This window comes from Mastigoproctus giganteus, chromosome 2, assembly GCF_048544385.1.
Source record: "Mastigoproctus giganteus isolate SK-2022 chromosome 2, ASM4854438v1, whole genome shotgun sequence".
Lineage (NCBI taxonomy): Eukaryota > Metazoa > Arthropoda > Arachnida > Uropygi > Thelyphonidae > Mastigoproctus > Mastigoproctus giganteus.
The window spans coordinates 71,170,677-71,183,052 of NC_143576.1; the positions used below are offsets into that span (position 1 = coordinate 71,170,677).

Below are 12,376 nucleotides of genomic sequence, written 5' to 3' on the forward strand. Positions count from 1 at the left end.
GGAGAACTGAGGGGCAATTCTCCAACGCATTACAGCCTAAAAAAATGTGCACCTTGTGAAATGTTTGCCGAACTCTCTGGAACAGAACATGAGCTAGCCAAGGAGGATGTCTGTGCGTGCCAGGTGCAGACAGTGTAGAAATTAGGTGTCAACTCAGTTTTCTAATGGCTGTCTATGAGAGCTTGAGGTGTAGGGTAGATGCCCTCAAAGAAATTAATGAGGGCCAAACTCTCAGCTGCCCAATTCAACACCAGAGTTCACTCCTGTGCATCAGGAAACACAGCGGCAATCTCCAAGGCAGAATGCACTGGACCCAAATGAACTAGTTATTGTTGGTGACTATTGTCAGGGAGACAGGTAATATATTGTGTAAAAGGGATAGATGGAATAGGACCAGTATGTCTGCCAGGGGCAAAAAAAAGTTGATTACATTGTGAAGCATATATCATCTTTTAAGGGCACAAAGGGTGATATTGTTGTACATGTTGGCACCAATGACTTTAAGAGTAATCTGCAGATTTACTTAACAAGTGCAGGTCAATGTTGCAAAAAAGTTGAGTTAGGGTTAAATTTGAAAATGTCTGCAATTCTGCCCAGACATGATAGGAAGGGAGTACATGGTGAAAGCCTTGTCAATCAATTCGACCCTGGAGGGAATGTGCAAGGCTCACAGGGTAGAATTTTTTTTTTAGTGTGGTCTGTGCTTGTTAACAGGAGAGACTACTTCTACAGGGATGGGATACACTTAAATATAAAGGGTGCAAGAATATTTGCTGCTGCTATCAAGGCAGTGTTAGGTGGGTTGGAAACCTACTAGCTTCTGGAGTTTCACAGACTAAAAGGTTAAAGTAGCTGCAGGCAGAGGTGAAGGTGATTCTTGCACTACTTCTATTAGAATAAGCAGCGGCCTGGAGCGAGGGGTGCTGGTGGTTTCAAGGACTGATGGCAGTCATCGTGAAACAGGTTATATGGGATTTGTTAGGGTAACTAAGAATAAGAATAGGTGCATGTATACTTGCATGTATACCAATGCTAGAAGTATAGTAAATAAATTTGATGAATTTGAGGTGTTGGTCAAGACATCAAAGGCAGATATTGTTGGGATATCAGAGACGTAGTGTCACACAGATATTAGGAATGCAGAATTGGAATTTGGGTAATACAATGTGTAAAGAAAGGTCTGTGTCTGTTAATTAAGAAAAACATAAAATCAAAAGAAGTGCATCCAGTTGATATGGATGGACAGTGCACTGTTGAGTCAGTTTGGTGTGACATAAGCACTGCAAAATCAAAAATAAGAGAAGGAGTGTGTTATAGGCCTAATGACTCGAATGAGTACAATGAACGATTGTACAAAGGCTAGTAAATCAGAATGTCTTATGGGGGATTTTAACTTCCCAGATGTTGTCTGCAACTTTTGGGTTGGTCACTTGGACACTAGTAAGACTTTTGTGGATTTATTGGATGATTGTTTTCTGCAGCAGCATGCTCGAGAGGCAACCAGAGAGGGTAATACTCTTGATCTGGTTATCAGCAGTGATCATTCGTGTATCAAGAATTTGCAGATAAAGGAACCACTAAGTGGCAGTGATCACAGTGTACTGATGTGGGATTTACTTAAAGATATGGGCACCTCCGTAACTAGGTGGGAAGGAGCAGCAGTGCGTAGCACACGCTTCTTGATTAGACCGCGGTTCGAGCCCATCACCGCCAAATATGGAGGAAGCGGAAAGGTCAGGGAATGACCACCGCATATCCTGGAGCAATATGGCCTTAATTGCTAATGCTCCTAAAAAACAAAATAACAAACAAACAACAAACAAACTTAAAGATATAATTACCATCAGCAGTAAAGGAAAGGGGTTTTTGCTTCTGTAAAGGTGACTAGTGGTCTCAAGACAGTTTTTAAATTTGGTACAGTGGGATCAACTGATGATGTTACCAACAGCAAATTCTAAGTGGGAAGCATTCAAGGAATTAATTGTTATTTGTTTACAATACATATTAAGAAATATTGTTCAAGGTTTAGGCCTAAATGGTTGTCAAATGAACTGAGACTCGTTGGCAGAGAAGAAAAATGCATGGGATGCACATAAATTATCAATGACACAGAAGCCTATGGCAGATATAAGCTAGTCTGTAATGAAGTCACAAAGGAGGTTAGGCAGGCGGAGGCAGATTACGAGAAATCTTTGGCAAAGGATGCTAAGAAAAACAGCAAGGATTTTTTAATTAATATAAAACTCTAAAAGGAAGGGGATGAATCAGATTGGTCCACTTGATATTGATGGTTCGACTGTTGATGATCCTCTTCAGATAGTAAACAAACTGAATAAGTATTTTTCATCTATGTTGACACTTGAGGAGTTAAGGATTGAAAATACCAGAAGGTTATCAAATTGAAGCAGGGTGCTTAATGATTTTGTAATAGCTGAGAGCAAAGTGGAGGAGAAATTGTTGAAGTTATACATAAGAAAGGCACCTGGGGTGGATGGGATCTAGCCAGTTATATTAAAGGAGGCAGCAAAGGAAGTAAGGAAACCCTTAGCCATAATTATGAGAGCATCCTTGGACTCGGGGGAGGTCCTCACGGACTTAGTTTAACTTCTGTTCCGGGTAAAATAGTCACTGGTTAAAGATGCATTGCAGGATTATCTAGACAAGACTGCAGCAATAATTCAGACACACCATGGGTTTCTTAAGGGAAAGTCTTGTCTGACAAATTTGATTGGATATTATGGATGCAAAAAATAATTTTGATGTCACATATACTTGGATTTCAGGAAAGCTTTTTACACTGTTGTGCATGGAAGACTACTGTCCAAATTGCAGCAGAATGGTATTACGGGTAAGTTGCTACAATGGATAAAAAGATGGTTGAGTGGGAGAAGACAGTGTGGTAATCAATGGGCCCTGCTCTTCATGGACTAATGTTATTAGTGGAGTTCCACAGGGTTCGGTGTTGGGTCCACCGTTGTTTTGTATATTTTTCAATGATATTGATGATGGTATATCAGGCTGTGTCGAAGTTTGCAGATAATACAAAGGTTGGCAGGGTTGTTAATGACAGTGTTGCAGTGTGCTACTGCAACAGGATCTAGAAAATTTGGGAAGATGGGCTGAGAAGTGGCAACTGAAGTACTGTATATGGGTAGAAGTAACTCCCGAGGAACGTACAAACTCTGTGGTACTACACTTAGATGGTAGAAAATGAAAAAGACCTGGGAGTAATTGTGCAGTCAGATATGAAGTTTTCTGAGCAATGCAGAGACAGGCTGCCAGGGTAGGTCATGGGGTTTTGTCAATGATATATAGGAATTTTGCTAGCAGGGAAAAGGAGGTGATTGTCCTTTTGTATAAGGCAATGGTCAGGCCACGCCTTGAGTACTGCATACAGGTCTGGAGGCCTCATTTTAGGAAGGATGTAGATTTGCCTGAGCATGTACAGAGAAGGGCAACAAGATTGGTGAAGGGAATGAAGAGATCCTCTTACCAAAAGAGCCTTAAGTTTTGCAAATTGCAGTGGTTGGAGACTAGGCACCTGTGCGGTGAACTGATTGAGGTGTATAAGGCCTTGAATGGGTTGAATATGCTGAATTCTAATGGGATTCTTCCACTTGTTCAGATTATGAACCTAAGGGTGCATAAATTGAAATTGAGGAAAGACAGCTGTAGAATAGACGTGCGGAAATTTGCCTTCAGTCAGCGGGTGGTTAATTTCTGGAACAAACTTCCATCTGTTGTTGTGGAAGTTGATAGGTTAAATAAATTTAAGGAGGAAGTGGACAAACATTTAGAGGAAACGGTTGTGTGAATTATTATTTTTTTTTTTTTTTGACTGATGCTGCATAAGCTCATACATTTGCTTTATTGCATAACATGCCACTATTACTATTTCTATATCTGGAAAGTTAAAATTCTCCATTATAAGACAATTTGATTTACTAGCCCACTCTGTGTGCAGTTATTCACTATACATCACAATCATTGGGCTTATAACACACTTCTACTTTTTTTTTTTTTTTTTTTATTTCTCATTGCTTTGTCTCATAAAACTTACTCAACATTGTACTGGATGCACCTGCCCCAGATTTTGTGCTTTTCTTAACTAAGAGCATAACTTCTCTACCTGCCTCTTTGGACAGAACAGGAGGAGTGTACACATTGTGTGCACTCCTCCCCATATTTAAATTATATATCCACTATATTCATCTGAGTGAAATCGTATCTACCTGTACAGTGTCTGCTTTTGATGACTTAACCAGTAATTCAAATTCAGGAAATTAATTTACTCTATCCCTAGTAGTTGAAAATACGCATGCAACTGTTTTTTTCTCTAAGTAACTGTAACACAGCATGTGTATTAGTTGGTTACATTAGGCCCTCCAGCAAGGCTTAAAATCCCCAATACCTTGATTTCTAGGCTGCTTTATGTTCCAGTGGAAGCAGTGCAAGAATGGTTTGCACCTCTGCCTGCAACTGTTGTTAAAACTATTAGTTTGTGTATCTTCGATAGCATCAACAAAGATTTATTTACTTCACTCAAGATCTTGCCAGTCCCAAAGGAACAGGGGAGAACCATCTCACCCCCATCCACCCCACTGGTTCAATATATATCCCATATCTTATCCCAGCATAGCTCACCCTTTTTTTCCCTGCTTCTTCTCTTCCTCCTCCCTTCTTCCACACCAAAGTTCTCCAGAAGCCATCTCTAGCTCAGACCTTGCTAATGCACTCAGCAGCTGTTGTTGAGAGCTCTCCATACAATATTTGCTGAAGGATCTAACCTTCCAGTGATGTCACCCACTCCTCTGCATGTGTACTTTGGAGCCAAACATCATTGGTCACTGCTACATCCAGTAAATGCTCATAGGATAATAGCCCCTTTCAGTGTTATATGTAAATCCTGCATTCATACAAGCATTTTCAATAAGTAATTTCATGTTACTAATTATAAGATGTGTTAGTTACTCAGCATGTAAATTTTCTTTATAAATATTATTTAGCTACTGATGAAGATTCTCAGAGAAGGTCTACAACATTTGGTTCTGATTGAATTTGTATTTAATGTATAATATTCATAATATTCCAAGTTGGGCCTACTGGTGAGTTAATGCACTTAAGAGCATGTACGACAGGTACATACCTGAATGTTAAGTTTGCTGTGAAAAGATTTTTTTGGCAATGAATAGCATTAAAATTCTTTTTGTAAAGAAGTAAACTTAAGTACACTGAAGAGTGCTTACTTTCCTAAACTGTTTAAGTATTTTCATTTTTATTTGTTTTTTTTAGGAGTGTTCTTCCTATTTATTACCACCTTCACCATCTGTTTTATTTCCTCCATTTGTCTCTAAGAAGCTTTCTTCACCCTGTTTAGCAAGAAAGGTTTTGCAACTTACTCCACCTGCAGGTAAGATGCTTTGCATGTTTACTATTAAAAAAAATTGTGGAAGTAATAAGATTGCTATTAGTGTTTCACCAAGCTGAGTTTTTCAGCCTGTAAACTCAATTTGTGTCTAGAACATGCAATATACATAAAGTACACTGGTGCATAATGGATTTTGTTACCCATGTGGTTATTCCCAGCTAACTCAGTCAAAATCTGTAGTTCACTAGATCAAAAAGAATGTCACATCTAATCATGCTTTTAGATTTAGCAGTATTATGCTGTCCAACCTCATCAGCTCCTGGTGTCTAGTGATTTTGCTGTTGTTGTATTTGAGGTTTTTTAGCAGAAGGGCCTCCTTGTCACATTGTGCCTGTTTGTGATTTAGAAGACTAAATCTTCTACATTATGATCATTAGAGATAATTATGTAAATTGAAGAATCTTAAGTAGTGAAACAGTTCTTCAAAACTTGCATCTTTCACAAGAATATGTGATAATGGTTAACTGTTCCTGCAAGTTGGACAGAGAAATAAAGCTGGATTTCCTGATAATTACTTAAGGTCATTCATTGAGGATGTGTTTGATAGTTGGGACTGGCAGAATGAACATTGAGGAGGGCTCTCTTTCTTTCTTCCCCCCCTAAGCAAAAATAGATAGGTTGGATGGGAATGACTTATGCAGAGTTTTCTCCCAGAATCAATTCTTGCCTGCTTCTTCTAAAACTAGATATCCACAGCTGTGGTTCTTTTTTATCTGCAAGAATTTATCCCTGATTTGAGTTTGCCACAGTTGAGACCAGTGATTGCTACATGCTATGTTGTAATCAGTGTAGGGCACTTTCAGGCTACAGCAAGGTCCAGTGTCAGGATGATTAGCAGCACAATCTGCATATTCATTCCCAGGATCCAGCAGAAAGTGACCATCTGGTTGTAAGTTTGATAGTGATATAATTTAGATCAGATCTGTTTCAGGATGGGATAAGAGAATGAAAGGTAGACCGAATGGCAGTGACCACTCTTAAGAAATTTGTATATATCAGAGCTTGGTTATGTTATCTAGGGCTTATTTTATTATGTACAATTTTGCAGCATAGACAGCATTCTGTAAGAAGAAACACGGCTACTGAGAAAGTGGAATAAACTGCTGTAGCACCTACAGCAGTTTCTTCTCCAAAACAGATGCAGCACCTATAGCGGCATCTGTTTTGGAGTGTTTAGTATAGACATGTAGTTTCCCTGAGTTTTCCAATGTATGTACTTCATGTAGTTGCTGAATGTTGTTGTTTGCTGCTATGGAGCATTTTTCTTATGCTTGAAATAAATGGTCACAGAGGTGAGAATGGAGTCCGGGAAGGTTCAGGTACAGCAATATCTTGGAAGATATGCTGGAAGTCATTGCCCTAATTATACATGAGCTCTTCCAATCAAAGTCCTTTGGGGTGATTTTCATTAGGTTTATTGTAGTATAGCATGATATGTTGAGGATTAAATAGGTACCTGACTAGAGTGAGATGGAATATTTTTAATTTTTGGCATGTAGTCAAAGTAAGATTTTGCTCCTGGGGTGTGGGGGGAGCATATTCATTTGCTTCACTATACAGGCTATAAACCAGAGATATTCTGAAAACTTCTGGAGCTATTTTTAAGGGCACTGCTGGATGGTATTCAGACAAAACTCTTCCTTGTAGAGTCATACTGGTGATCCATAATCCAAGTGGAACTGAATTAAGGTTCTACAGAGATTTAACAGGGATCTTCTATCAGCGTTCCAGGACATAGTTGAGGCAAGCCATCCAATGGTAAGTTGTATAAGTAGCAAAATTAAGTTTTTCTGAATACAATCCCAATAAACCAAAGTTCTTAGTAAGAGGAATCAGATTGTTTGTTTTTATATATGTATATATTTCTGGATCTGGATTTAATTTGCATCTTTTTTACAGAAATGAATCATTACAGTAGATTTCTTTTTTGCTAGAGAATAACCACTCTGTAGCACCCATGATTTTCTTTTGACTGGAAGGTTCAAGTTGCCTTTCAATGGTATTCATAGTTTGTGACAGTGGGCAAGAGATAATGATATCATCATTCAACTGTATTTGAAATGTTTGTAATTATGGTAAATAATGTTGCCCTGAGGATGGAACCCTGTGGTTTTATCAAATGCGATTGGGATAAATTGATCAGAAAACTAACCTGAAATGTTCTGTGGTGTAGGATGCTTTTGTATAAATGGGGTAACTGGCCTCTCAAACCAAAAGTATTAAAGATCTTGAAGAGATCATATTGAAAGCTTTCTCAATATTGAGATTAACTATGATCAGACGTTGCTTCCTTATGAAAAAAGCATTATGGAGGTTTGCATTTTCATTGCTCATCATGTATAATGTGCACTGGTTCTTCCAAAACCCATACTGATTGCTGTTTAGCATGTTTCCAGGAACCACATTGGGTACCTGTGAACCATTTTTTCCAATACTTTGCTTAAATATCTAGTTGGTGAAATCAGATTATAATTATGTGGAAAGGTGCAATCCTTTCCTGGCTTTGGGAAAGACAATCAAAGTGATGTGGAAGTTCGAGTAAGTATAATAGTTGATTGTAGAATTTTAACATTTTGCTTTGTTGTTTATCAGTTTTAATATTATATAGTAGACCTCATCTGAACCAGCAGTACTACTGGATGTTTTTTTGAGAAATTCTAAAAGTTGATGTGATTTTGATTGATTCCAAAACAACAAAATTTTGTTCTGCAGTTAATTTGTTAAAAGACCAAGTTATAAGCAAATATTGCCAATATACTGGCAAATGATTTAGCTAAATATTTCACTATTTCTGCCAGTGAGGACAACTCTTGCCCTTTCCAGTTTAGTATTGAGGCTGGGGACTGCATGCATTTGCCCTAAGTATTTCAATTTTTCCTTTGGATGAATCTAATGTCTGCATCCTTGTTTAATAGTTGATACAAAACTAATCCAGGCATCTTTCTTTATATTTGGTGGAATTGGGCTCTGAGTGTTTTAATGAATTACTAGTTGTAGAGAATTTGTGAAACAGATTCCAAGCTTTATTTTTTTCTAGTTCAGTGGGTGTACATTCCTGATGCCATCAGTAATTGCTGCGTTTGCATTTTCCTGGCAAAGATTTTGGTATTATGGATGTAGCAGATAGTAAAATGTGGTTAGTAATATGTTCCAATCCCATCCCACAAGTTCCGAAACATAATCCAATCCCATTGGATTATGTTTCGCAGTTTGGATTGGATTATATTTTCATCAAACTGAATATGAGAGGCATATTCACTCCAGTGTGCTCAACAAAAATTCCAAGTGGTGCAATGCAGTAGAAGTGGGTTTATTCGTATTTGGAGCTTGCAGAGAATTGGTAAATGGTCACTATTTAGTGGGTCATCAAAGATTGACTATTCCGTATCAGTATATATGGTAGGAGAACAGATTGAAAGGTTTATGGCAATCATGGATCCTATAGAAAAATGGATGTAGGTAGGCTCACCAGTGTTCATCAGGGTAAGTTGATAAGCATCAGGCAGGGATGTTGTTAACTTATCTCTCTTGTATATCTTAGTGCACTTGCATCATTTATACACAGCCAATTATAGATAAGCAAATTTGCAATAGCGGCATCATTTAAGTTACATCTCATATTGTGAATACCTTCACGATAAGTTGCCATGACATTGCACTACTTCGAATAAGTATCGCTTCACCCGAAGGAGAAGACTGTTGTTACTTATTCTCAGTGCATATCACCAGCCAGACGGCACCTTTTCAGGGCTATTTGGCCCTTCATGGCAACTCGTCGTGAAGGTATTCACAATATGAGATGTAACTTAAATGATGCCGCTATTGCAAATTTGCTAATCTATAATTGGCTGTATAAATGATGCAAGTGCACTAAGATATACATAGTCTAACTGTTTCGCAGCTTGAGGCATAAGCCTTAATGCATTAGTCCTTACCTCTCTTGTCAATTGTTGGTCTGCACAGTGGGTGATGAGCACTGAAATCACCAAGGGAGCCAAACAGAGATGGCAGTTGATCTATTAGATTTTCTAGATCATTTGAGGAGAACAAGGAATGAAGGAGATATACAGAAGCTGTTGTAAGAATGATACCAATTGCAATGTGCACTGCCACCTCTTCTAAAGGAGTCTGACCAGAAATATGGTTGGATGCAGTATTGTTTCTAACTAAAATGGCAACTCCTGCATAGCTGGCAAATCAATACTGTTTCATCTAAAGATAGCATAACTTTAATGCATGAAAAATCATGTCAAAAAAGATTATTTTGACACACTTGTGAATTTAAATAAGTTTCCTGCAAGGATATGTCTGCGAGAGCATATCAATTGACAAGATTAGTCTATATCATCTTTTCCATTCTGAAAATTTCTACAATTTCACTAAGGGTTCTTTCCGCTATGTAGTTTTTTATGGGCAGTTTTTGATTCTGATGCTTTTTAGGTGTAGATTGCTTGTGACAATATATTTTTGTTTTGTCTTTTTTAGGAAAGAAGGGGCATGTTATGTCCACCACATGGAGTTCTAAAATTCCATCTGGATCATTCTGTTCATCAGTATCACATTCTGATGGAGTGTGATAGTTTCAGGTTGATGATTTCTGTTACTTTTGATTTTGTTGTCTTCAGGTAACATTAGCCGTAATGTTAATTGGGTGTTACTGGCTTGTTCAATTGTTTGTTGCGAAGGGCACTGCTTGGAATTAGAGAGCAAGAAATGTACCCAGTTACTGATGGATGTCTGAATACCTACTGACTGAATGTTGAACATCTGTAGCATATATATATGCTTTGACTCTGTTTTGATTACTTGTCTTCTTGCCTCTGAGTATATGATTTTGCTCACCACTTTATATTTCTGGATTTTATTTTCTTGCTTCCATAGTTTGCATGTTTTGGAGAACATCGTGTGGTACCTTTACAATTTGAGCATTGAGGAGTTGTAATGGTGAAATCAGATTGATTCTGCTCTTTGGGTCATAACTATGTACTAATGTATTCCCAATTCACAAAGGGGGGTCAAAGGGCGACATGAGTAATTACAGACCAGTTAGTTTAACTTCTGTTCCGGGTAAAATAATGGAGTCACTGGTTAACGATGCATTGCACCATCATCTAGACAAGACTGCAGCAATAATTCAGACACAGCATGGGTTTGTTAAGGGAAAGTCTTGTCTGACAAATTTGATAGGATATTATGATGTGGTTACAAAGGAACTGGATGCAAAAAATAATTTTGATATCATATATTTGGATTTCAGGGAAGCTTTTGACACTGTTGCACATGGAAGACTATTGTACAAATTGGAGCAGAATGGTATTAAGAGTAAGTTGCTACAATGGATAAAAGGATGGTTGAGTGGGAGAAGACGGAGGGTGGTAATTAATGGGTGCTGCTCTTCGTGGACTAATGTTATTAGTGGAGTCCCACAGGGTTTGGTGTTGGGTCCTCTGTTGTTTTGTATATTTATCAATGATATTGATGAAGGTATATCAGGCTTAGTGTCGAAGTTTGCAGATGATACAAAGATTGGCAGGGTTGTTAATGACAGTGCTACTGCAACAGGATCTAGATAATTTGGGCAGATGGGCTAAGAAGTGGCAACTGAAGTTTGCCACTACCTTGACAAATGCAAAGTGCTGCATATGGGTAGAAGTAACCCCAGAGATGCATACCAACTGTGTGATACTACGCTTAATGTGGTAAAAAATGAAAAAGACCTGGGAGTAATTGTGCAGTCAGATATGAAATTTTCTGAGCAATGCAGACAGGCTGCCAGGGCAGGTCAGGGGGTTTTGTCAATGATATATAGGAATTTTGCTATGTCAATGATATATAGGGTTGTCCCTCTGTATAAGGCAATGGTCAGGCCACGCCTTGAGTACTGCATACAGGTCTGGAGGCCTCATTTTAGGAAGGATGTAGATTTGCCTGAGCAAATCTACATCCTTCATGAGCATGTACAGAGAAGGGCAACAAGATTGGTGAAGGGAATGAAGAGATCCTCTTACCCAAGAGAGGCTTAAGTTTTGCAAATTGCAGTGGCTGGAGACTAGGCACCTGTGCAGTGATCTGATTGAGGTGTATAAGGCCTTGAATGGGTTGAGCACTCTGAATTATGATGGGATCCTTCCACTTGTTCAGATTACGAACCTAAGGGGGCATAAATTCAAATTAAGAAAAGACAGATGTAGAATAGATGTGCGTAAATTTGCCTTTAGCCAGCTGTGGTTAATTGCAGGAACAAACTTCCATCTGTTGTTGTGGAAGTTGATAAGTTAAATAAATTTAAGGAGGAACTGGACAGGCATTTGGAGGCAATGGTGTGATTTTTTTTTTTTTTTTTTTTTTTTTGGCTGATGCTGCATAAGCTCATTCACTTGCTTTCTTGCATCACATGCCACTACTACTACTAGGACATACTGCTTCACCTCAACAAGCAGTTCAAGAGTGGCCTTATTTTTGGCACTTGACGGCAGATCATATGATGAGGTTTGGGATGTGAAGTTGGGGACAGCAATGGAGATTGACTGCTTTAAGTTTGGAGAGCTAAAAGTGAGGATAATGCTCCTTGTCAGAACAAGTCTGTTGTCTTTTCGAGTTATGATTTGCAATGAGTAGATAAGAAAATAAAAACAAATTACGTGATTCCCTCATGTAGGCAAACTCTTTTTTTTTTTTTTTTATTGGCAAATAGTCTGTAGATGCTTAATGTATTCTAAGGTCAAGTTCCTGTTGAAAATTACGAGATGAATGCTATTCACAGCTCTGGATCAGAATGCATCTTCCATTTGTTACAAGTATATGACAGTAGATTTCTGTAAGACAGCTGGTACTATTCTGTGCCATCCATTGCTCGATATTATTGAGATTTGGAGTTGCCTCTCAATGAAGCTCATTCTGTGAATGGCAAGAACAAACACTTAGAGGTTCAGAATATTCTTGGTCATA

At 38.3% G+C, this 12,376-nt stretch overlaps 1 protein-coding gene across 1 annotated transcript in view; it reads left to right on the plus strand.

Annotated features, from left to right (window-relative positions):
- LOC150089334 (uncharacterized) overlaps positions 1 to 12,376 on the plus strand; it is a 121,906-nt gene that overhangs the window by 69,266 nt on the left and 40,264 nt on the right. The window contains exon 8 of the mRNA XM_090389952.1: positions 5,293 to 5,410. Within this exon, the coding sequence (XP_090246078.1) occupies positions 5,293 to 5,410 (118 nt within the window). The remainder of the gene's footprint in view (positions 1 to 5,292; positions 5,411 to 12,376) is intronic.